General features: G+C 36.7%; 1 protein-coding gene across 1 annotated transcript; it reads right to left on the reverse strand.

Moving 5' to 3' along the window:
• Positions 1 to 4,393: 4,393 nt before the first annotated feature.
• On the reverse strand, positions 4,394 to 27,456 carry PRDM6 (PR domain containing 6; the record flags this gene model as incomplete). The annotated part of the gene is made up of 5 exons (XM_010017620.1): positions 4,394 to 4,508; positions 11,234 to 11,410; positions 20,368 to 20,710; positions 23,555 to 23,679; positions 27,323 to 27,456. Coding segments are annotated over 5 exons (894 nt in total), but the record flags the coding sequence as incomplete, so codon positions are not given.
• Between the last annotated feature and the right edge of the window lie 272 nt (positions 27,457 to 27,728).

Genomic DNA, 27,728 nt, shown 5'->3' on the forward strand with positions numbered 1-27,728 from the left:
AGCTATAGCAAGGCACTGTTATTATTTGAGGCTGCCTTCAATACACATGCATTTAAGCATATTTAGTTTTCTGCATAGCATGCACAAAATTCCGTATGTGATCTTAACATAAAACAAAGCCTTAAGTTATGGTAATAGAAATGTTTTATTAATCAAATATATTTACATTTCATCTTCTTTTTAAATGTGTGCCTGTTATCTTCATTTAAACACAATGTAATCTTTACAGTTGACATCACAAGAATACAGCTACATGCATGATTTAATTGGTCCTTTGCAGTAAAAAAGATGCAATTTTATGAAGTTAAAAAAATGCGAGCAAGCTGTTTACGTTTCTAACTACAGTGACATTATTATTTTTATTACAACAGAGGACCCCTTCATAGTCTACATCTACTGGGTGGATTTATGAACTTTTTCAGATTGGCTTAATGATGTCAAAAGTTCCAAAATCTAGACAAAATATAAAAGAAAAGATTTTATGCAGTCCCAGAATATTTTATTTTCTGGAATCTTACCCACAGAAAGGACTGGGGTAGTACAGAAGAGTGCTCTGATTGTAATTTAAAATAAAGAAAAAAATCATAGCAACTCTTGACTCTCGAAAGCAATGAGGACTTACTTTTGGACTTTCACCTATTTATTTGTCTGAAATCACATCATTTTGTCAGCTGTAAGACAGAATCACATAACATAACAGCACCATAAGAATAATAAATAGTAATTAAAAGGAGAGATGATGTTACCAAAAGATATAAACATCGTTGCTTTTAAGTTTATAGTATGTAATGTGCTGTAATTATTACATTATTCCCAACTCAGCTTTCTTTCATGGGAAGACAAAGATCATATTTGGGGTCTGTAGCTGTAGGTTTATAAAGGACCTAACATTTTTATGAAAGGAATAATCCTATGAATGTATAAAATTTAATTCCACACTGAAAAAAATAAAAAAAATAAGAACTAGGCACAGTTTTTAAATATGACTTCCAATGTATTCTGGGTTGGACAAAAAACCCCAACAACAACAGCAACAGCAACAACAACAACAAAAAACAAAACACCAAAACAAAAACAAAAACAAAACAAAAACCCCCACAAAAAAAACCCAAAACAAAAACAAGCAAAAAAAGCCACCCTCAAACAAACAAAAAAAACCCCAAGCTTGTATTTATTTACCGTACTACAAAACAGAGATGCCAAGTGCTTCGGAAATTCTGAAATGGCAGGCACATATTCACTACGTTTAAAGATAATTGTACTACACTTACTGCTTCAGTTTACTGTGTGCAAACACATACTGTATTCATAATAGACCTAAATGTATGGTTGCTCTGTCGATACATGAAGAGAAACCCACTCAGCATTCAGCCAGTGCAGACAGGAACTAGATTCTGTTTAGTCCAAACCTAGGATGTATTTCAGCTTGTCCACCTTAGTTTTACATGTGCTACATTGTAACAGAATGCCAAATGTTGTTCTTGAGGAAAAACCCACTATGAAATAACGGATTTTTGCTGAATTGCTTTTGTATGCTGCCCAATCTGTTCTGAAAGTGCCATGTATAAAATAATACAATAATTGAAATTGTGCTTAGGCATCTGGCACAACATAGCGATTTACACAGGAAAGAATTACTTGGAAGAAAGAAAGTAAGTTCTGCACAAACCCTACTCTGGTGCATTTTTTAAAAAATCCAGTAAAATCTTGAAATAACTGATCTTCACACCCATTCAGGAGACTATTTAGACACTTTTAATTAAAAACATATGAATAAGCCTATCTATATTCAGCAGGGACCTTGCAATATCTGTAAGCATATACTTATGTGCTATTTTCATTACTGGATTCAAATATAAATCCCTTCTGCAAGAGGCTGGGTGCCCTGAACTATCGCTAATCACATCCCTGAACAGGAGAGCGCAGTTAGATAATGCAGCAGCACAAACCAGTGATCCAACAGATAGCCCTCATTTGCTTCTCAGGGAGTGTCATATATCTTTTCCCACTTATTCTATTTATAAATTTCTGCCTTTTTTTTTGTTTGTTGGTTTTTGGTTTTTTTTTTTGTGAGAGTATCTATTTGCTTGCAGAAATGATCTACAGCTGCTGATCTACAGCTGCTGTTCAAATGTTAACCAAAAGCTGGTGCACCACCAAGATGTTACTTTACATTAAGTCCCTTTAAATAACAGAAGGTGTGAACTACCAGGCATGAGGGTCTGAAAGGTTTAGGATCAGATTTTGTTTTTTTAATGTTTGATTAGCCTTGCTAGGAACAGAACAATGTTCAAATAGTCACCTTTAAGTTACAATTCTTCCTACCCAGCTTCTCATGCTTCTTTGAACCTAAAAAACAAACACACACATCTATATAGTAGTTAAGAATTTCTAGTCATTTCGAGGGAAAAATCAGGTGAGCGGAAACAGAATTGCTTGCTCCCCCTATCTCTGTACTGTGAAACAGAGCTGAAAAACTCACACAGCCAAAACCTCTTAATGAGATAAACTGGTACCTGCTAGAACAATGATAAAAATATCTTTTTTTTTTTCCAGAATCCTTTACATTTGTAATGGACAAACACAAATAATAGAGTAACTCTCGAAGTAATTTCTTGCAAAGCTTTGGAAACTCCAGATTCTGCAGTGAATTTTCTGCAATAATACATCCTGCAATAGAACATCCTAAAGTAATTATGTCTTAGATTGTACATTCTTTTTTACATGCATTTGAATTTTACTGTATGTTCTTTTTCTGCTTGAGCTTTTTGCAGAACTCATAAATGCTCTGAACCTGTTAATTGTGTTTGTAGCTGATTCTGTCTAGCCCTTTACAGAGTTGGATACTTAATTCTCTACAGATTTAAAATCATCCCCATAAATGTTTTTAAAATATTTAGTATAATCAACTGAGCCCTTATGAGCCACCCAGCATTTCAGTTTTGGTGCAAAACTGAATGAATCTGTTTTAATCCCCATAATCTCCACAAATTTATTTTGCACTTTTACCTTAAAATATAGCATGACCTCAGAACTGTTTAGGTTTGCTTCTTGTTGGTGGTTTGGTTTGGTTTTGTTGTTTGGGTTTTTTTTTTGGTGTTTTTTTTTTTTTTCTTTTTTTTTTTTCTTTTTTTACCCATTTTTATCAAACTACAGCTCTAGCATTGAGACAATCAATTTATAAACAAACACTGCTGGTCTCTAAAAGGGAAAACCATTCTTTGATTAGACAAAATCATGAAATCTGAAATACATCAAGGATAAAAGTTTGGAAAAAGCCAATATGGAAATTGTTAAACTGAACCAATGTAATGACATCTGAGCTTTTTACATTGATGTTGGGAATATTTTGGCATCCTTTCATTCACGACTGCACCAGGCAAATTTCCATGAAGTGAATACTATGAGGCTCCAAGCCATTTACAAAGTATGTGAGTTCAGATTTAGCTTTTGTATTGAAGGTCAGCCCAAGTATGTTGAAAGTTTCAACTAACACAGGAGCATTCTCAATTTGATACAAACCAACAAAGATATCAATGGTCTACAGCCTGGACTTCCGATCAGTTTTCCTGTTACGATTTACACATAGACTGGAATCTTAAACATTTAAAATACTTTCTACTGCCTCTGTCTTTCATAGCTATTAGACTGAATTTGAGAGCTCTATTAGTTTAACATAGCTTTCCTACTGGCTTCTTTATATAATGTATGTTTGCAGATACATAACATTCCTTTTTTATTTTTTTTTTTTTGCGCCAGAATATCTATGCCAATGCAATGCTGTTGAGTGAAACTACTTACATGAAAAAGTGCACACAATGTGAGGCATGAGACTATGGAAATTAAATGCCCTTTGGTCTGAGGAGGATGATACTGACCCAGATACAGCTCTTGATCACTTCCCATCCCACACAGCAATTTCTATTATAGCTATGTCAAGATCAACTTAGCCCAGCCCAGCCAAATATACGGATTACATCTGGGTCCTTTGAGTCATGCTACAAAAAAAGGTGCAACAATAAACAAGTCCATGTGCATTCTCAGTCATAACTACGGGCAGAAGAACCCTTGAGATTCCTCACTTTGGCATTAAATAACAATTATAAAGGCTTTTAGAATTAAAGCAATACATAGTGGGACTTGAAATGTTAACAGTCCCAAGTAACTTGTCAATTGAAATAAGACTTATCCCTAGTCATAAATAAATAATCTCTTTCCTGGTGTCACTTCCATGCCAGGATCAATATCTCTTAACATCTTACTTATTTTATTACTGCTTTTGGTTTTCTGGGACTGATTGAAAGTTGCTCAGAGGAAATCTCTGGTTTTGCTTAAGTGTCCGTGACATTTAATCATGACTTTCCTTGCAGTTTAATTCCAACCAGTCAATCAGTTAATCCACTTCAATTGATTCTGTGCTCTCTGTTATTGGCTTGCACTCATTGGGCATCCTCTGGTGTCGACTCAGCTGGGTGGCTTGTGTGAAGCTCCTCTCACACCTCTCGCACCTGGTGAAGGCAAGAGAGAAAATTGAGACCAGGGAGCTGCGCTGGGGGGGGTGACGGGCTTTGTCTCATCCTGCCTAATCAGAAGAGACACTCAAAAGTGGCTTCAGATTTTACTGGCTCAAGAGGTCTAATTGGTGGCTACTTCCAAGGCCTTGATGCCTATGATGGGACAAGACCTGTCTGATTCAGAACAGAGGAATCTGTCAATAGACAGGGGGAAGGTGATTTCTCCAGAGAGGCCTGTCCTGCTGTAGCTCTGATCACTGTCAGCTCAAATAGATAAAGAACAAAAAGAGATTTTTAGGAGTGAGCCATCAAAGATGCAGCTTGTCTGCAGTTTGCTGCTCTGTAACCCCTAGAAAAAATTGATGACAAATAGAATTTCACCTTCTGCTAATTTAAAATCTACAATTGTCTATTGGAGGAAGAGAAATCACAAAGCAATAATTGTTCAGTGCTAGAACAAGAGAAAACTCTTTGTTTATCTGATCTAATTATGCAATGAGGTTCATTCTAAACAGGCACATGGAGTTAGTGGTTACTTAATTATCTGAAAACATCCACGCTATTTGAGAAATCTGTGTGTTGAGCAAGAACTCATAACAGTCACCAGTGTTTGCTTCACTGTCTTTTATGTTGTCTCTCTTTCCACCCTGTCCTTTCTTTAAAGAACCATAATCTGCAACAAAAATAATTTGTTAACAAATGAACAAAGCCACTGAATTTTGGAGTAGCTAGGATGTGGGTTATTTCTAGCTTGGGATGAATCCCCTATCCCTGCTCTGAGAGAGAATCTATTGTATTTAATCTCCCAAATACTGCCCTCTTAATTTGCATTCTGAACACTAGGTAGGGGTGTTTGATGAGTTGCAAATATGGATGCAGCAGATTCTTCTTGTATAGTGCTCACTCCAAAAGCTACCTTTGATTTAATGGTGCGGTGTGATGTTTTATCTTCAAAGAAGATTATCATAAAAGCATTACTATGATGAATTCTTCACCTTCAAAGGAGAAATGAGGAAAACAAAGAGCTCAGCTAATTCGTATTCATCTTTCTCTCTTCACTGATGCGAATGATAAAAAGTGAACTGTCACTGATCTAGCTGCTCACAAAAGAAAAAAAAAAGATGAAAGATATTTACAAATATGAATAACTGTAGTATGTTCTTCACGTTAGTAATTTTTGGTAAGAAAGTTCTGCTTCAGGATCATTTAGCACAGACATTACAGAATCATTCATCCAAGCTACCATACCAATCTAAAATGTCAACACTTTTAAGCTGTGCTTCTTTGATTGTCTTTCATGGAGTATTTTTAGCAGCCTGTTCCACTGTTAAAAACTGCACTGTGATCTTGACAAATGTAAAATGTCAGCTTTAATGTATCAGACCTATCAGCTCAATGAAAATAACTCAGAAGTATTGATTACTTAATGATTTTTGGGGTATTCATTAGCGTCTATGTGCAGATCATCCACTCTCCAGAGCTCCTGAAGTGCTGATGACACATTAGTGTACTGCTGATTGTTTATTAGAAAACTGATTAGTTACTGGATTAGTGTGTCAAAATATACTACCTTTCATTGCCTGACAAACTTGCAAATTATTGTATTATTTTTATATACATATATATACATATATGTCTATCACAGAGGCATTAGAATCAATTTTAAGGCTGGGGGTTAACTTAGTCTGTATGAGATATTGCCATCTACTTAAACTTGATAGTTTTGTTATTTTGATATCTACAAAGACCGGTGCTTTTCTTGCTGAATAATAGGAAGCTTGGTTCCTTTTCTAACCAAGCTGTAAATGGTAAAGATGCAAAATAACTCACAAAATCAGGTGTGGCAACACCTGATTTCTGAATGTCCATCTAAATAAATGAAACATACTATACCAGGATGCCATAGGGCCATATGTGAATCAAAGTAAGGCTACAACGTGACCAAAAGATAGAGCTACTTATTAAAAACACTGGCCATGAAGCTGTGGCAGGCCTCCTTACCCTTTCTGGAGCTTGTCTGGGAGATTAAAGATGGGCACTGCATTCACTCAGCCCCTTGCATTGCTCTTGAAAGCACAGAGTAAGGCTCACTGTATTTCTTTCAAATGTGAGTTCCTGACCTTTATCCACAAGTTTCTTCTGCCATCAGAGTGCTCTAACTTCCCAGCTACACACTGTTCTGGGAAATACTCATCCAGTCACAGAAAAGAAGGATGCTAAAGAGAGACCGGGAAAGAATAAATCTCTCGTTACAAGCATCTACCCTTTGGATGGGAGAGATGTGGGTGCCAAGTATCACTGCTGGTAAGGCTATGCTATCTGCAGTGTACAGCCCCTGGAAAAAGTCCAAATGAAGCCTTTGGCAAGGCACCTAATTCCCCTGGCTTTCTCATGTAGCTGGGTAACCTTCAGATATTACCTAAGATGCCTAATATTTTCTAGGCACCTGCAAAGGGTGCGGATGGTATTTTCAGGACTAAATGTTTTGGATATGTAAGTGCCTGGCTTACAGGCAGGGACATGTTTTAAGCCCCTGACTTCTCTTTTCAATGTGGTCCAGAAAACCTGTTGCTGCATACAAACTGATAGGAAAGGTGAAGATGATAGTGTCACAGCAGTCACCACAACTATCTCACAGTAGGTGGGAATGGTAGGAAAAGCAGGAATATCTTTCCTTTTGAATTACGATGTACTCATTCCCTTTATCAACCATCCTTTCACAGCCTGTCACAGCAAATAACCACTGGAATGACCTATGTCTACAAAGACTGGTGATCATGTGTGTGCATGTTCTTGTGTGCATGTTTCTGTACTCCAGTCATACTTTTAATGTTGTGTTGGACAGTTGAACAGTAGCCGAAACAGTCAGAGAAGAAAAAGAGTCTACGTCTCATGTGACCACTCACAAAGTAACCATGAGGCTAAGCCCAAGCTTGGCTATTAGAAATATATTAAATTTTTGGTAAAGCCTCAAGTGTAGGTACAAGTATTATCAGTAATGATGTTAGCTGAGAGACCACTTAGTTTGCACTTAAGCCATCTGAGGACATTTGAAAGTGATATAAACTGCCCCTGACAAAACGTAGATCTGAAGTAGCAATTTAAAAGTCCTCACACAATTAGATGCCATTAGTGAAAACTGGATACATGTCATCTTTTTTTTTTTTTTTTTTTTACAATGTGTTTGTGCCTCCATTTTAATTCTAAGCAGCAATGTTGTGCTACAATATTCAACCTCGCCAAACACAAGGCTTCATTCTACCACAAGATTTCCCTATGTGATTTGCTTGTGTGGGCATAGTAAAAACATGAACATCAATGGGTTTTGGATATTTGTAAGATACTGGGTTCTATGATTTTGGTTAGATAGCCCTCATTGTCACTGGTCTGCTTGTTTGCTTCACAATGCTTTCAAAAGACTGACATTGAGGATTATATGACAGGATTAGTTTAATTACAAAGTTTATGTCACAGTCTGTGAAAGGCTTTGGGTGAAGAAAATGCTGAGAGTCTATTTTAAGGAAAAATGTCTTCATTTGAGATTTTCAAAATAAGCATTTTAACATTTCACCCAAGAATACATAATTTTCCTATCTCCTACCTTTTAAATTTCTTCAGAGCTTTGTTCCCAGACTAGCAGCCATAGTGGAGACTTCAGTAAGATAAGAATACACAAAAACTTTACAGTGGTGAGGCTGACTTGATAGCTTGTGATGACATGAAAAGAAATCCCTTCTAACTGGACCTGCAGTCCAGGCAATGCAGCTAAAGCTTTGACTACAGATAACCTCACTTAGCATTGTTATCTATAATGAAAAGCAAATAGAAAAAGTCTTCCACCACACATTCAAAGTTGCCTACGACCTACAAAGAAAGCATTTCTCACAGAAAAATCTTTTTCAACCAATCAGACCTCTTTTAGAGGTCTTTTTAGACCTCTAAACCCAGTATTTTAAAATAGTCACCCTATGTTCAGCATTTTTAAAACCAGCTTCCAAAAACAATATGCATAAAAAGATACATTAAGTGTTTGACATTGCCTTCTTAATCCATGCACACTGTAATTTGTCCAAATGCCACTTACAAGCCTAACTGTCTTGCTGCACTAGAAATGGTGAGATTGTATTCACAGTAGATGTGAGTTAACCGCCCAGCTAACTGCCCATTTTCATCTATGAAATTGGTTATGCCTTGAAAACTATGTCTGTTCCTTTTAAAATAACTTAGCTTATTGAAAAATAATTTAGCACTACCCATGCATGGTTGTTCTTGCTAATAGTAAAAATATTATTCACCAGAAGTAAGTACATTACCATAAATACACACTTTTCCATTTTACACTTTTTTTTACACTCAAAATCCCTTTTTAAACAAACATTTTAAAACTAAATTGCATAAGCAAGAGACAGAAATCTTGTTTGTCCCATTTACAGTTTTATTTCCTAGTATTTCTTGATTTTTTCCCCCTCTAAGCTTACTTAGTACCAGGTCTTGCACGATGGTGATGAGACATCAAGATGAGCTGCTGCTATCTCTTTTTCCTCCAGCAGAGTGGGTGGATCAATTTCTGGACAAGTTTTCTGCACCTACTCTCTCAAATGCAAGCAAGGGAAGGCAAATCTGCCCTTTTGAATAGCTTGCAGGATCAGGGTGTATACGTACCCTTACCTGACTAGCAGGGATTGGAAGATCTGTAGCTCCAGTTTTAGGGTTAAAAAATTAGTAGTTTTCATGCTAATATTACTAGTAATTTTCATGTGAAATTACTAGTCAGCTTACTGCAAATACTTCAGCAGGTCTTCCAGAGAGAAACTGGTACTTTACTGTTTCTTGAGTTTAACGAATAAACTGCATAAAAATCTTGCAAGAATGCATAAAAATCTTGCAAGAATGAAATTATGCCATACATTAGAAAGAAACAGCACAGATCATCCACATTTTTTGTTGCTCCGGCATGCAGCTTCAAGGATGGCCAGATATATCCCAGAATACTTAAATACTTCAGCATAAGCAGGGCAAGGCAAAAAAACAAATTCCAAACCACTGGTTAATTGCAGTACATACATTAAGCCCTTTCACAAATGAAATTGTGTGGTAGTCAAGACCGTTTTGGAAAAGGAGAAAAAAAATACCAAACGAAAGGGGAAAAATAATGACTCTAAATGGGGCAAAATAGCAGATCTATTGGAAACATGACAAAAACAGGATGTTAAGGAAAAAAATTAAGTGGAGTCAACAAGGTTACACATAAGTAACACCTTAACATTAAAAGAAATCTATTTCCCATTTTGACCCGGAAACCTCTTCCATTAATTACTAAAATCTATTTACACAGCAACTAGATAAAATCAATCTGATTGCTCACACTATTTTTGGCTCATTTTCCATGGGCTCTGAGCATTCAACAAACTGGCTCTAGAAGAGCCCATGTTTAGATGCTCTGAGTTTCCATGTTTTGCCACCTCAAACCTATCCTAGCTACGACTTCTGGTATGCAAGTTCTTCTGTCCTGCATGTGCAGCATTTGGTTCCTGGCTCTGTCCCCTTGCCCCCAGCAGAGACATGTACAGAAGTCATGCTTCCTTCCAGCCATATATGGAGGCAAAGCATCTCTACTGGTATCTCTACCAAGCTTGTTATGAGGGGTTCTGACAGGCCCCATGGCTGAGCTCTCTTACATTAACCAGACAGAGAGCACAGGACGGCAAAAGTAGAAAAGGAGACAAACACAGAAAAGTAGATGGGGGACAGGCAGACCTTGGAGAACTGGAAGGGACACACACACCTTCCTCTACACTTATTCTCATTTCTCGCAGGAACATCAGGTAGCTTCCCAATTAAGTGATATCAATACATTACAAATTGATATCAATACTACTTTTTTCTTCCAAAGTGAAACTTTGGTTCCAGGTAAAATATCCGTAAAATCTGTGGCTGTCGGTTCACCAAAGACATGGGCATAAATATGGAAAATGTGTATTTTGTATTGAAGAACACCTGCTGTTAGGCAAGCAGAATCTTGCATAACAGAAGGTAAAATCTACCTGGGCCAGCTGTGCTGTAGCTGGAGGTGAGCATAGAGGGAAAATTATTTCTGAGATGCAGTTGTGTGCTTGGCTTTAATTTTAGTAAACAGAAACTGCAGAAATAGGCAGTCTGTTTAATTAAAAACCATCTTGACCAGGTGACTTTTTTTTTTTTTTTCTTATATCTTGGACAGCTTAACATTACCAATTTACTACTATGATCTTACCACGCTTATGTCACATGCCAGAGTTGCATTTTCTGTGCAGTGATTCTGAGACTAAAAAAAAGATGACTATTTCTCCCCTATATTTGACCAGATCCAAATTAGCTTTAATGTGAAGTTGCATCTAACTCATCATACAGACATCAAAGAATCATATTAATTTCCTTCCATCACAACCTGTGTATTTTCAGCTATGGTTCCCTCACAGCAGCTTGTCATTTCATTAAAAAATCAAATTCTCATCAGAAGACAGAAAATTTTTCAAGGCTAGCAAGTCACCAAGACCCAAGCCTGGCTTTATTCTGATTTTAGCCACACCACTAAGGGTGGTTATATCTGGTGGTCTGACCTTGGCTTTCAAGGGAACTTCTGCCCTGTGCTGGTATGGAGCAGAGATGCTAGTGAACAGCAGCAATGCATTTCCCTCTCTAATCTCAGCTGGCAAAGGCTGCTGGCTTCAAGTACTTACTTGAAGGGCTTTTCCCCAGTGTGTGTCCGGATATGATTGTTGAGTGTTGTGGCACCAGCAAAGGCACGACCACAGTAGCCACACTTGAAAGGCCTGTCACTGGAGTGTGTAACTACATGGTTCCTCAGCTCTGAAGGTTGGGAGAAGGACTGGGAGCAGTGACCACACTGGTAGGGCCTGCAGTGAAAAAGAGAAATGCAACACCATCAGTGCTTTCTATTGACTTAAGCAGGAAACTATACTGGCAGGAACATCTGGTCTTCCCAACAACTTGCAAAGAGAACTGTGGGTACACTTCTCTGGAGCCTTCTCGGGAGACACATACCTAAAGTTTCATCATCTCTTTATCAAACGCGAAATGCTTGGGCAGGAATTGACTGAGAGTCTGCGGGCATCCTGCCCCACAAAATATAATTCATCAAGCTATGAGCCAACATTACACATCATATGCCTGCTTTATTCCTCCCAAACTCAATATGGTACTCCTTCATCAAAAAAAACCTCCTCACACATCCACACATCTGAACTAAGAGACTCATGAAATCCTCTGTTGGTGCCAGCTACAGTCTTACCTACAAATGAATGTCTGATTGTTAAATCTATATCCTAGGTGGGTTCTGTAACTGTCTGAATTAAATTCTTCATATTGGTCTGGAGGAATCTAGATTTTCTGAGATCACCTTTTTCAATGAGAGACAACGGAATAGATAATCACCATGTTACAATTACCTTTCTATTTTCTTACTGCTGTTGAAAACATTTGCATCTAATTAACATATTTCTCCCATCCAGACTGAAAGCACTTCTTTTTATGATCTTGAAATGAAACCCAGAGCTTAGGTTTTCAACACCACAATTTGTTAAAAACAAACATAACAGACAAACAAAACTGACTGATATGTTACAAATTCAGAATCATAACAAACAGACTGCAAACACAGAAAAGAAAGGATAAGGGACAGAAAGGTGAGACAGAACTGCCGACACACAAATACCATTGCTAACTAAAATAAAATGTGAGGTAACAATGTCTGTATATTTCTGTTTGGTAAAAGTGATTTGATAACAACATCCTACATGGCTCTTTTTCCTTTTGATATTTCAGTTAAGTTAGCAACAAAGTCCAACAATCTCATCAGACTTTTTGTTAGGAAAATTAAGATTCTTTTCTAGATGGGTATTAATGATTTCAACCCTGTACAACATTATAGGTCAGAGCTCTTGATGTCTCATTTCTAGAGCAAAAGGCCACCTCTAACTTAATTGCTTTCTCTTTAATAAATGTGTATGTTTAAATGGCTAGAAACCAAAACTAAAAGGAAGGAGACAATGGCGACCAAGCATGTACAATTCAATTAAGTGCAAAATAAAGTGAACTATCTCATTTGTCAAGTGAACTGCTTAATTGTGGCTACTTGCATCACTGAACACAAATACTATTATTTTACAGTGCTTCAGAGCACTGAACCCTGATTGTAGAATTTTTTAGCTTGATTAATAGCTCAGTATTGGTCAATAACTCAATAGCTTACAATTTTAATTACTTACATTTGAAAATCTAACTGCTCTCCAACAAGTTTGAAAGAAATTCATAAAAGCTGTGGAAAGGTTACTTAACCTAGATGTACTTAAAAAAGTACACAAGATATGTAAAATAATATTTTAACAGAAAAATAAATACTGAATATATGTCTCTTATTGGAAGACAAGTAGTAGCATGCCCAGTCTTCTCCTTACTCAAAGTGCACAGTTAATTTGCACACAAAATATTTATTGAACTTGACATGAAAATTCAAGAGCTGCTAAAACAAAGATGATATGTGAATGCATATTTATTTGTTTGGATATTTTCAAATCAAACACTTTTAAGCAAAAAATAACACATTAAGATATTCTGTTTCCAAGAAACATTGATTTTTTTAATAGTGAAAGGGACCATTAACATCTATTAGCCTCTGGTTATCTATTTTTAACAGCTACCACAATAAATGATACAACACTACATAAAACCAATTAAGCTTTTATTTTTTTAAGTCAATGTGATTAATTTCATATAGGGAAAAGTCATACCATAACTTGCCTGTAAATAGTCAAAATTCCAAACCAGTTACAACTGAACATTATAATGCCAAGTAAAATGTTTTTACCCCTACACTGGCTCAAAACTAATTTCTTGTTTACAAAGGGTATTAATACATGCACTCAGAACACATTTCACTGGCTGATGCTCAAGAAAAAGAGAAGTGTAAAAAGTCACCTATTGCTAGGTCACTTTGACTGTATTTTTGCCATTCATCCATATCTAAGGAGAAAAACTATTAAAGAAGTTATCCTTCTCTTTGCAGGGGATGCATTTCTCCAGTTGATACACAGGCAATTCTGATTAATACTAAAATGTTCAGAATAAGTATTTTTTTCAATCTAAATATATGCCACATTAAACAAAGCTCATTTTAAAAAGAAAAACTATAAATGTATTTAAATACTGTAACTATTTTAAAATGCTGTATCTAATTTGCACAGTTGCAGATTCAAATATGCCAATTTTTGACAAGTTTTGGATAACTGTTTTTTACAAGAGCAAAATAAGTCATTCAATAAGTATAGAAGTTATCATTTTGTCCTCTGGTAACAGTTTTACTGTTCTCTGAAATTTTTCTTGGCAGAAAATGAAATCAATATGTTGTTTTTTAAAAAAATGAAAGTGTTGCAGAAGGACTGAACATGAGCAATGCTCGGTTCAGTGAGTACATTGACATGGGCAAAGCAAGCCTGTCTTTGATGTAACAGTTATGTCTTCTGCCATCACTTTGGTCTGCACTGGAACAACAAATTAAGATGGTGACCTCTTTACAGTAGAGGTTTGCAGACAGAAGGAACAGGGACATAATGACAAAAATGATGGTGTTCATAGGCTGTATTTTAAAGATGTGCTGCTAGTCTAGTACTCCCAGACCAGAAAAACTCACTGGAATAACTGAGATCATATTGTACCTTCTTGAGCTTCAAGGTATGTACGTGAATATAAGCACAGTTGTGTCACAGTCCAGATGTGTGTTGATCCTCCAGAAAATTAATGTTCAAACAAAATGAACACTTCATATGTGAAAGCCTACATAACTAAAATATTCCTTTGCAGAGGTATAGGCAGATTAGCAAGCATGAAAGTAATCAGTTTGACAAAACAGGTATACCAAGCTCTTGAAGTACACGCTGACTACATGAAGAAATATTTTGTTCTATAAAAATTTGTCCTTGAGTTGTCATGAACATAGTTTTGAATATGTGATCATTGAATTTTATACAAAGGATCTTGCAAGCTTTTCCAGATGATCAAAACCTTCTCATATAGGATTTTTCAGTTATATTTAAGAACAGCCAAACTGATACATAGCAATGTGCAGAGGAGAATGATGTGCTGACAGCCATCAGAAATGGTTCTAATGTTTTTCATAAAACACCAAGCTACATATTTTTCTAGTTCTCTGTCTTCCTGTCTGAGCTTAAAGAAAGGAAATCTACTTACCTAGAAGCAAATTCTCCTGTTAGAAAAATGACACTGTCATCATTAACCCCATACACCATTAATCACCTGTCTAAGTTTACTTAACACCAGCTTTTTCTAGAGATCCTAGTCTTACAGCCCCTAACTGTATTATGGACCACTACAGAAACACAGATCATTTAAAGTGAAATTCAGAAAGGAGTAACTGTAATGTAATGGTTTTCAAGTTTTGCAGTTATTTAGATTGTGAGCTTTTCCAATTTTTTCAAGTTACATTCTTAAAATGAAACCAGTTGAGAATACATTTTGCTCCCTAATTTGAATAATCTCTTGGAGGATTTTGCTGTTTGGTGATGTCTTTTCTCATCTTAGAATTTTCTCACTTTTGTAACTGATTTTTTTCTGAGTGAAAGTACATAATGTATAGGACCAGTACAAAACCCATGTTCTCCTGTGAGGCTTGTTGAACCTCACCAAAACTCCTGCTTCGGGGCATGTTAAGGGATAACAATAGAAAAATCCGTATCTTTGCATCTGGAAGAGCTCCCGACAGACAACTGGACATTTAGGTTGATTCTTTTTAGATTATTTAGGTTGATTCTTTTTAGATTTTCACTTACCAAAAGTGACACAGATTTTAAATATTTATCTTGTACTATTCCTCTGCTAGAATAATGTACTTTCCAACTTCTGATTTGTAAGTACATCCAGCCAATGTAAACTTATTTTCTACATTTAAAATTATTCCTGGTCTGAATTATTAGAATCCTGGAAAATCTTATAATTATTTTCCACTTAATTTTCTAATTATTTCTTTTATGATGAACAGGTTTCCAGTGAGGCATCTTCAGAAGTGAAGTTGTTGTTTTCGGAAGCATATGGAATCCCAGCACAACCCTTAGAAGAGCAATTGCTTGTAATGATGAGTTCCTGAATACCAGTAACTCTATCATTGAAACACTGTCAGATCAGGGAGACAAAATAGCACATTGCTGTAATTTCTTTCTCTTATAAAAAGCTAGAAAAGCACTAGCTAAAAGAAGAGGGACTAACATGCAATTGAAAGTGCATTTCTCCTTGGTGAGGACTCAGAAGGAGTAGAAAAATCAATTTGATTCATATCATGGTCTCCAAGCATGGGACATATGGATCCACTGGAGCCAGGGCACAGTTTCACAGCATGACAGGGGGAAGGTTGACACACCACAGGCTGTGCAAAAACTGAAAGCAGGGCACACTGAAATAGGCCCAGAAACAGCTTTCAGGGCCAGGCCTGTGTACAACACAGCATTAAGGGCAGAGCTGCAGCCAGAGGAGTTAGGTCACAGCTGTCCTATGGAAAGGTAGTTTCCAAACTTTTGTGAAAAGATTATGTAAGAATAAACATTAAATTCAGCATGATGCTTACTTTTATTGAGCAATATTGCATAGCCACTCCATAAGCAGAAATAGACAAGTCTTCTCACAACGTTTACTTTTTTTTAGGTCTGTTCTGGGATATGTTTAAATTAATTAGTGGACTTGGGGAGAACATCAAGGACAAAGACACAGAACCTATAACGGAAAAGAAAAAACACAAAATGGGCTGAGCTATGATCTTGGGGAAAAAGACCTATTACATTGCCAACTTTGAAATTCATAGTCCTGGTTTTGGTTGTTTTTGTTTGGTGTTTTTAAAATCACAATTTAAAATTGAGGTGCTACAGGAAAACACAGAGTAAACAAGAATTACAAGTGCCAGAAAACATCCACAGTCTATCAGGTACAGATAGAACATATAGAGTAGATTTTCCCTCAAATTATCAGGTTAAATACATGGCAGTCAGTGAGAATATATATCACAGATGTACATATTGTATATGAAAATATGTCAGAGACAGCTCTTGGGAACTGCGGCAATCTGCCTTTCCTCCACACCAATACATCCCGAATCTGGTGATCGTGGTGTGAAAGAAGAAAGATGTCATTAGAAGAGACTCTGTCGTTATTAGAAAAGTGGTTGCTGTTTAAAAAAAAATAAGAGAAATTTAAAATACTGCTCTAAAAATGATTTCACTGTGATCAGAGGCTTTCAGTTACTCCTTTCTGGAGACACCTCAAATAGGATTGTTCAGAATTTCTGCAGTGGGGGAAGAAACAACCACCACAACAAATTTCAAATAAATAAATACACAAACAAATAAATAAGAAGATTAAATAGATTTCTGACTTCTGCTTCAAGAAATAGTTGCTCAAACTGCTTCAGTCCAGGCAAAGCTTAAAAAAAGTCCCAAAGAGTCAGAAGTCTCAGAATCAAAATCTTGATGGATTTAAACCTTCATTTTCCATACTCATCCACACCCAGTTAACAATAAGTTCGAAGACAAGCCCTACAAAATATAACAATCTCCAAATTTAGCTTATTCTAATAATTCTACTTTTTATTCATAATTGTTTAATTATTATTTTATTTTTTAAATCATCTGCCTGATAAATAGGACCATTTCCTTCTTACTGCCTAATGGAATTAAATATATTCGGCCTTTTTTGTATCTGACCTCATTCAGATGTTTTCTGAATCTAAGTGGCTTTCAAGTAATTTTTTATTTCTTTTTTAATTTCTCTAGCACCAAGTAGTCTGCTTTTCTCAAATTTCAGTCCATGAACTGGATTCCTCTATAGATTCAAAAACATTTTCCCTGCATCTCTTGCTGTAGGTAATTGGCACTGTTGAAAAACAAATACCAAGCAAGAACAGATAGTCTAAAGTCATTTCCTAGAGAAGACAGGCTCTGCTGTTTCAGTCACATCAGAGAAACAGTGGCTGGTGTGCTCACAAATTGCTGACAATAAATGGGAAGCTGTTTATCAGCCAGAGTGGTGCTACAGATATTGTTGAGAAAATACAAAACAGAATGTTGCACCCAGGACTTCAGGCTAGCAAGAAGGTATCTATCTTGTCTCCTGGAAATTTTATACAGCAGTTCAGGAATTTTTCATCTGGAGAAATGTAGTATGTTTAAGAAACCAAAGACAACTGTTTTCCAGCCACTGTATCACTAAATAGCTGATCTACTGGTACTTGCTAAAAGACAAAAAGCTACCTCTGATGTAAGATCAACATGTAATGACTTCTAACCAGGGATATGAGAACCCAGATCCTAGGGGAGTTAGGATCTGCAGTAACTGTTACTCTGGTAATTTCACATACTGAATTAATGGCAGTGAGCTTAAACAGATTTGTGTGATTGATATCCCACATAATGCTCTAAATAAACCTATTGGGAAATGCTTTTACAGCAGTTATGTTGGTGGCACGCCTCGTGGGAACAAAGAAGGCATTATAAAACTGGCCTCCAAAAGGAGTCTGCACAACTTGTTTAGTGAAAACATAAAGATGTAAGCTATTTTTCAGTACGTAGCGAACACAGGTGTCACAGATCAAAGCACTGCAGTATCTAGTATCTATGCAGGAGATAGATTGATTCTAAGAGTGTATTACAAGTTCATTTAGGTTTTATGCTCTCTATATAACACAAGAGAAAATGTTTCTTAAGAACAGGTTTCCAAAGAGGATATCAGCTGAATTAGCCAGTATCAATATTTAGAAAAAGGCGTTAGCTATTATCTTTTGAATCTTCCTGAAAGCTGCTGGGATTCAACCTGTATGAGTCAGAGTCCTTACCACAATCCTTCCCAGATCTGCTGGGTTCTTTCTCTAATAACCCTTTTCTCTCTCTGCTCCTGGGGCAGCCAACTCATCTTCTGATCTAGATAATTTTCCTATTAGGCTGTAGGGTATTCTGAGCTAAAAATGCTCTACACTTTCTTGTTGAAGCTGTTCTGCATGGACAAATTAGGCAAGCATGGGAGAGACAAAACAGAAAGATAACATGAATCAGTAACCTACTAATGAGGGTGTTCACTTCTAAGAGTGAAGACTTAAAATGTAGCCTGTGTTTCAGGCAATATTTGACATAATATACCTAGGACAAAACAAATAAAAATAAAAAACCCAATCTCTCACCTCCAAGACAACAGATCTAACTGTAGGATAAAACTACTCTAATTTTCTCTCTCTGGCAGAATGAATATTTAACTACCCCTTAGAGTGCAGAAAAGCCCCATTAGGGGAGACTCTTCTTGCATTAACTATTATCCGCAGCTTGGTTCTTCATAAACGAAGACAGAGGTTCAAGTGAGGGAAAGGATGAAATCTAAGCATCACACCTTGTTAGGTGAGTCACTGAAAAAGTATGTGGGGAAGCCTCACAACAGACCTCTTCTAGACCATCTGGTGGAGCATATTATGGTTTACAGTATGCTTAGGATTCTTTAATATACTGGAAATATAAGAGTCCACGAAACTTAGTAGAGTGGATCTGTCAGGACCTATACTCTACATCGTGGCATTTAAATTGGCAGTCATGTCCTACAACTTTCTTAGCATGGTGGTTGTTTCTGCCACCACCAAATTCAGAAAATATTGAAAGGGCTTGTTCGCATTCACAATATTATCAACTCTTTAAATTCTATGCAGATTTTCCCTTACCATGTTTGACATTTCTTCTTGGGAAACTGGATTTATACTTCACTATCTCCACATGACAGAATCACACAAGCAAATGTGTACACGTATATAACCACGTACACAATGAGACACAGACATGCATACAAACATGTGCACAGACTCTCTGTTTACTGGTTTTTGGTAGTGTTTCAGTTAAGTGTAATTCACAATTAAATGCTGGTTTTAGAATGATCTTCTCATACCTTCTTCACAGCTGAAGAAGAGACAGCCTCGGGCAGCCTTTTTTATTGAATTAATTTGATTTTTGTCTTTTGTCCTGCCAGCTATCAAAATTGTCAAATAAACCAGGTTTGATTCATAAATAATGGTTCCATTATATTTACTGTGCCACTAGTCAGAGTACCTGAAATTTTAATTCACTTGTTCAGCTAAATTTCATCCTCAGCTCACAGCCATAAAATTCTGTATTGACAAACTTTCAAACCAACTTTGACTCTGAGGTATCTAGTCAACATTTTTCTTCTGTGTGGATATTAGTTTATTGAATAAGTGGCATCTGTTTTCCTCCACATCACTAGTGGAGTAGGTATTTCCTTTTGACAGCTTTGCACGATTTATGGGTTTGCATGCTCTGAAGAAAAATAGTACTAAGCAAAAAATTCCAATTCATTACCTCTTAGTACTTAATTAAGTTCATACACATTGCACACTATAGGTGAACCCTGAAATGACTGTGACAGCCACTGAGCAGCAAGTTAGATTATCTTTGGAAGACAGAGAGACTTTTGATTATCCTGACCTCATTTTTCCACCTATGATACTCATAAATTTTCCTTCTATTTTGTTGTCTCCATCAGATGTACCAAACGATTCTGAAAACAAGATTATATCCTTAGCTATTTCCTTTTATCTGCACATTTAGGCACCAAATGTTTGTAGAAATAGTGAAGTCAAGCAATAGTTTTTATCGGCTTACTTCACACAGCTGCAGATGAATTATGTTGTACAGGCTCCTCCTAATAATGGTTTGGTTTTGGAAATGATAACAGCTTGATAAAAGAAGAAAGCAGTGGATCTGGCTATCAGTAGATACAGAAACAAAGAGAGCCTAGGCTTTACCTGTCGGGGTTCTGCGTACACACATGCATCTGTAACAGGATCCGCTGGGTGAAAGTCTTAAAGCATTGCCCACATTTCCAAAGGTGCCAGTCACTGAACTCAGAATTTAGTTGGCTTGTTGAAGTTGGGCTTGCAAGAACTCGTTGGTTTTTGACACTGATCTGGTTAAATCCTGACTCGATGGACCCAGACTTATCCAGGAGAGAAAAATTTCTGCTACACGGAGTCTGTGGAAATACTATGGATCGCTGTGGAGTGGCAGGGGATAGTTTGCTACTTTTATTAAATGGCTGTAGGGTGTCTTGTCTGGACATGGCCTCCATTACAGTCGAAGGGACATTCACTGGGAGAAAACAAGAAAAGTAAATAAGATGCCTTTTTAAAACTAATACAGTTTTGGGACACACCAAAAAAAAAATACCAACATCCATTTTTCTTGACACTAGAATTAAACAACTTTATTTTAACAATCCACAAAAAAAAAATGGGCTTGAATGAGACAGTGATCTCAATGGATGATGCTGTTTCTGTGACACTGAAATGAAAACTCATGCAAAGGAGTATCTGAGACTAGAAGAACTAAAGAGAAGCCTGATTGGGATATACATTTATTGCACAAATGGGATTGTCATCTGAAAGAAAATGCTGTTGCACTTGTGATACCCTCACTCTGCATGTTGCAGTCAGCATGTCCAATTGCTCTATCACAGACAAGCATGAATTTTGAGAGCATGGAGAAAAAACACTTCCTCAGGCACTCCTTGAGATACGACAGGGCTTACTGCTGCAATAGTTCCCTTATCCTCTCAAAGGGCAGCTACTAAGGATATAATACTATTGCATCTTACAAATAGTCACACAGCCCCTACAGCACAAAGCAGTGACTTCACCATGACTCGTATGATTAAGGCTAATAGCAGGCAGGAGGTAAAACATATAGAAGAAAGTTCAGCTGCTGCCTCACTCCTTGAGTATCATCTAGTTCATGCAGTGAATGAAGCAAGAGTCCTATGGAAAAATAGGGTCAGCTAATGAAAAATTGTACCACAATGCAAAAGAAGCATAATTTAGGCCACCTGGGCCCAGCACCTTTTCATGCTTTCCAATTTTGGCACACTCAACCTCATCAGATAATATTTTAATGGAGATTCTAAAATTAAATATGTTGTATGCATATGTTTATGTCTGCATACGTTCACACAGTTACTCTCACAAAGTGTATAAGTACACAGCACCTACTGAGTAGGTGATTAGAAACTCCAACTCTGTTAAGGTAAGACATGATTTTAGGTTTCTAAGGACAAATATGAGAATTTGATTTCAGTTATAAGTTGGAATCATCTAATATTATTTAATGTACAATTAAACCGTAACTCAAACTAATGTTTTGGTAATACCTTAAATAATGCCAGTTACTTCACAGAGTTATGTTCTAATACCTTCCACCAATCGTAACGACTCCAATATTATAATATTACATGCTATTTACTTTAATTAAGTTGAGGTCCTTCCTAGTCTATGCTTTTCTGGAGTATCTGAGGACTTGATTTCTAAGGAGAGTTACATCGATTAGGCTGTCTAACAGAAGTTTCCAGACATACAATGCATCTTCTATGTCTCTTCACTACAAGAAGCAATTTGTATACTTTCATTTTGCCCCAACATCCTCACATGAGAAGTGTGGATATTCTATCCGTAGAAGTCCACAGAAGTAATAAGATGAGTATATTAAAGATCTAAGGAATATAGGCAGAATTTGTACTTGGTGAAACTACTCGTGTGCAGAAGATAAGCAGAAGGTCTACTCTGAAGGCTTAAGTGGTACTGAAGTCAATCAAGCCTGCTTCTCTATGCTCAGAGATGAATTTCGTCTATTCATGTCAGTTTCTCTGTGGATGAAACTCTGGTTTCTCTCACATCAAAATAGCAAGTGACAATAGTTAGAGATTTTAGGCTTAATGCTTTGCTTTTCAAATAAAGGTTTTATAAGCTTCATGAAAGAAAAAATAATATTTCTATATTATACACGGCAGAGCGTGAGTTTTATCAGCAAACATTACTGCCAGTAATTAAATTTCTTTTAAACCTTTCTCAAGCCCAACAGATTTCGAAACTCAAGATGAAAAAGGGTGTTTATTTTTATCAGTTTAATGCCTGCTATCTTGCTGGTTTATTACTGTATAGTTGAGTATTTAAGTTGCTACGAGACACGAGTTCATCCTATCATTGCTGTTTAAGTAACCAAGTACTTGACCAAAAAAATACATCTTGTATGTAATTAAGCATGGATAGCCACAGGGTTACTTTAGACCAAAGCCAATTAGACATCCATTATTAGTTTCTTCCACCATATAGATACACATAGCTGTCAAAATGGAAGTGAGGTCTTTAATGCAATCTCTAATCACGTTCCACACACAGTGAAACTGAAGGGTGTGCTTGGATTACTCATATCCAGCTCTAGATTGCACTGGGTCTGTGTTAGAGTTACATGCTTAATTTTGTTGCAATTCCTAGCAAACTAAAAATAAAATATTGAGAAGGAGCAGAAGAATGGATGGAAATGGGAATGGCTAGGATGGAATGGAAGTTCATTCTCATTCCAGATTACTCACATTCAGTTATTATTTAGAGAGGCTGGCTTTTACCTTTTAACCACAAGGATCTCATCTCTATAATCAGTCAGACAAAGCTTTTCTCAACATAGGCAATGATAATAGAATGAAAGATCACTAACAGAGGCCTCATAGACCTGCAGTACATTTCTGCTTTGGCAAGACAGTGTCTTGGGATAGGTCTGATAACAACAGAGAGGGCCAAGCATATTAGTTAGGAATAGACCAGGAATGAATCACTTAGAAGAGTGATTCTACACACTACCAAGCTATGCGGGGCTGCCACGGTAGGAAATGCATCCATGACTCTATGCATCTATGATCCTATAATTCTATGAAATCTGCTATTTAACTGCATATATCTGCACACTTCCAAACACCTCAATTTATTTAGATAACCATACCATGATTTTGCACAGCTTAAGTGTATCAGCTTCAGGGTTTTATTTTGAACACATCAATCTTACCTTAGATTTAATTTAATATGTCCTAGAATACTCTAGGAATATAACTGATTAGGTATGAAACAGGAATTCTGGCTTACAGAGGTAGAAATTCAAGGAAGAACTTACAATTTTCATCTTGTGCAATGCACTGGAGAGGGATTCCAAAGAAAGATGTGTAACTGTCATTGTACCAGACCAACAGCTCAGTGCCTCTGGGAATATCTATACAAGCCCGGTAGAATATATTTGACCTAATCAAGAGAAAAAGAAAAAAAAGCCCAATTTAGAAATAGAGCATTCTCCTCTTATCATACACAGTGTGATACAGCATTACAGTAGAAATCCATAGTTTTGGAAGCCCTTCTGCAGATAACTAGAAGAACAACTTACTGATCATTTTAAAACCAAATTTATCATCAAGAAATGGCTTTGTTCCTTTAGCACAAAGTAAGAAAGAGCTTACAGGCACTTTATTCCTAGCACATTTTAACAGTAAGATTTTACAAGCACCAAGATTTTATGAAAAAACAGGTATTTTCTTGCACTGTCGCTTTTAAAGTGATTTTAGAAATGCTACAGTTTGCTCACACAGTAGCAGCATCAGAGTTCTCCACCCAGTTCAGTAAGCTGAACCATTTAAACAGCTTTGCATTTGTCATCTAAACTAAAGTTAACTTATTTTATGGGCAAAGAGACAACAGTTCTTTCATTTTAACAAGTTCATTTAGCAAGAGGTTTGAAATAGTGTAACATGGCCTTTCATTATGGCAAAAGAGAGATCTTGGATTGCTAAGTAAAACAGACTTTGACTTAGGGGAATGCAAAAATGGGGTAAATCTGAACATAAAACCATAAAATCTTCCCCTTTATGGAACATGAGGTAATGTTGATGATCCCTCAGTAAGTATAAATTAGTGTTAGTGTAAATGTGGTATCTTATCATATCACTGTGTGGAAAAACCTGTAGGTAGTCCTAGACCATTGAACTGGGTGTTGAGACAGGGGGAAGGAAAAGTCCTAGAATCTCTAGCATAAAAACAAGAGCCTTATCCTGATCTTGCACTGGTGTAAATAGCTTCAGAGTGATACTTCTACACTTAACAGATTCACATGGGGGCAAACTCTGTGTGAGGTTAGAATCAGGCACAAGATAAAATAAAAATGTGTATCAGTTTGTAGTGGCTTTTCCCTTAGGCTTCACATGGAACAGTAAAACACTCCTGTGAGACGGATAGAAATTCAATATGTAAAAGAAGAACCCTCCACTCTCGCTGAAGGATTACATACCCAAAATGATACAGTCAAAGTACCAAGAAATGACCATTTTTTACAACAGCTTATGTAAGGCAGTAAAACATCTATAGACCAAAAAAAAAAAAAAAAATGTTGGCCTCAACTGGTTTTCTGAGTGAAGAATTGCTACAAACGTTAGCCTGAAGTTCAAGATAAAAGTGTTTAGAGTTGGTAGGCCTTAAATTTAGACTTTCTATAAAGAATTGTCTGTAGCGATGCAATTTGTTCCTTGTATAACACTGCAGACATAAGGAGAATCTTTTTACCACATTTTTCATGGCAGTGAGATATGCACTTGTCAACATATTTTGTCACCGCAAAGTGGCTCTTGGCAACAGGATCATACAGATCAATAAAAAAGTGCAGATTCTCAATATTTTACTAGCAGCTGCAAAAATTTCATTTATCTTGTTATTTTCCTCGCTTACTGCCACCCTGTCTCAGGAGGGCACTGCTAGCTAAGCAGAATGGTTTTCTTACCCTTCTATGAATATCTGACAAAAACTCTCCCCTTTGTGTCTCCCCCTCTCCTTCCCTCCTCTTCCTCCTCCTCTCCTCTTCTCTCTCTCTTCCCAGAGCTATGCATTTCATTAGTTCTTTCCACTGTTACATAAAAATAAAAATCGGAGCCACGCTATAAATTACTAGCATCTCCTAACTCGAGAAAAATTGAGTCTACTTTGTACTTCACCCTTGTAACATTTCATCTCTCAGTTTGGCTTCCCTTAACATAAACACAGCAGCCCGGCAAATGAATGTGCTAAAACCAAATGACACACTTCGCCGCTGAAAGAGCAGAACTGTTTTTGAGCAATGGGTGGTCTGTGGGGCTTGGAGTAGGCAAGGAAAAAAAGTGTAAGCATACACCGTCCCTTACAAGCGTGCAGAGCTTCCAAAACTCGCAGAAATCTCTGCATGCTGAAGTACATCAAAGGGATTTTTCCCTTTTCGGATAATATTTCCTTTGCTGACATGTATTTAGTATTGTGGTTGGATGACTCATAAAGATAGCTTCATGGCGTCCCAACACAGTTGAAGCAGAACACATGCCAACAAACATTATTGTCAGCCTCAAAATAAAAACAAAACGTTCAGCTAAGGGTCAATCAATCAAGAGCACTTTGAAGAAAATTCCATTTAGATATTACAAATCATAACAGAATGAATTTAAACCAGCTGACTTTCTGTGAGGAGGATGTCCATGTACAATAAAAATTAGGCTGGTTTTTCAGTGTCCAACTTTTCTATTTTCTTACACTTGGATGCAGTCACTGGTGATGGATGCCAGTTTTTTAAATTGTGTTTTTGTAGTTCATTTTGTAAAGATCTGAAGTAATCGAAAACAGATCAACAGAGGGAACTCTAAGTAAAAACTCCATCATGAAAGGAGAGTTGTAAAATCCACTTAATATTGACAGATGTGTAATGACTTTCTCATGCTCACTATTCATTTAGGTTTGTCATATATATATATGTACGCATATATTTTTTTTCTTATTTATATATGTATGTGTACACACACACACCACCACACTGAGAAATAGTTCACAAGATACCTACAAAAATACTCTTTCATCACAGCAATCCTTATTCACTATCCGGTGTGTTTATTTAAAATCTAATGGGATTTTAGGCATAGGTATCAGATACTTAAGTGTATAATAAAAGATATGTAATGTATAAATAGGATTGTTATTTTTTTAACTGCAGCATTATTCAGTCAACTGGCCAGAGAATAAAAAAGCTGAAAATGCAATTGAACAATTTTACCATTGTTAAATTGGAACCCTATGGGATAATCAAACTTTATATATTTTATTTTAGCTTGCTTTTGTACGTTTTATTTTTAATTTTAAAGGTACTTTAAATAGTTTAAGATTCTTCCTAAAGAAAAGTAACTCTACTCTCTAAAGCAACAAATGAAAATCAGGATTTCTCATTGTGACTGGCAAGCCCAGGGCATTCTTTGATGTGCTTCCTACCACGTTTAGTAAGGCCAAGCAGTTGCTTCTGATTCTAAGGCAAAAGATTTGATTATAGCTGAGATCTTGTATTTATGTAATGTGTCGTTTGGGTTTTCTGGATCTGTTTGTGAGTACAAAGTAAAATGCACCATAATTTCTTTACATTTTTCTTCACATTTTGACCTTCTCTAGCCAGCGACGTAAGAGACACAAGCACTAGCAATCTTGGCTAGCAGGTGCACTGAACATTTAAGCTTTAGATGTATGTCTGCTTCATGACTGACTCTTAGAAAGTTTTTGTGCTCAAAGCCCCTCTCCTGCCATTTTTCCCCTTCTTCTAGCACATGCATCTTTATTAAGGGCAGAGGGTTGCTTGCGTTAGCTTGCTTCTGATTAGACTGAAAAAGTGCAGAGGTCTCTGTGCAGTGTGGTGGGCGCATGAGCGATGCGGGGCTGTATTTATTTCCAGGAGCTCCACTCTGCAGCTTTTGTGTTGCCTCAAATGAGCAAACAAATGAACAAAAGCCGTGCTACTGTCTTTGCAATCAAAGGCTGTAGTACTGGTGACAGTTACATTCTGTCTTTTCACTGAAAACATTTTATTTTGTTGCATTGAGTAAATAAAAATATACTTTACCTGTACTGAACCACTGTTAAGTTCTGTTCCCCACAATGCCTTGCACATCGGATATACCTCATCCAGCTTGACTTACTGGGTTCCCCACCATCAATAAAGTGCTGCAGCGTCCCGTCTTGATCATATATCTGGGGGAGATGTCACAAGGTCAAGTAGTTAGAACAAATCATCAGCAATCATTTTCACCGCTTTGCTGGTGTCTCTCTGTGCCTTTTCCAGGAATTTATTGCCATGAGATTTGTCATTGTGTACTGGTGCTCTTAGAAATCTACATGGAACAACAGAAAAGTATTTTGTGGGATGCAAGTTTATCATGTTTCTTTTATCAAGCCAATCTTTTTGTATTAAACATGTTTGTGGTGTCTCAAAGATGTGATCATGTTTCCCAAAGAATATTTAACCTATT

The sequence above is a fragment of the Nestor notabilis genome, unplaced genomic scaffold, assembly GCF_000696875.1.
Source record: "Nestor notabilis isolate BGI_N333 unplaced genomic scaffold, ASM69687v1 scaffold6377, whole genome shotgun sequence".
Taxonomy (NCBI): Eukaryota; Metazoa; Chordata; class Aves; order Psittaciformes; family Psittacidae; genus Nestor; species Nestor notabilis.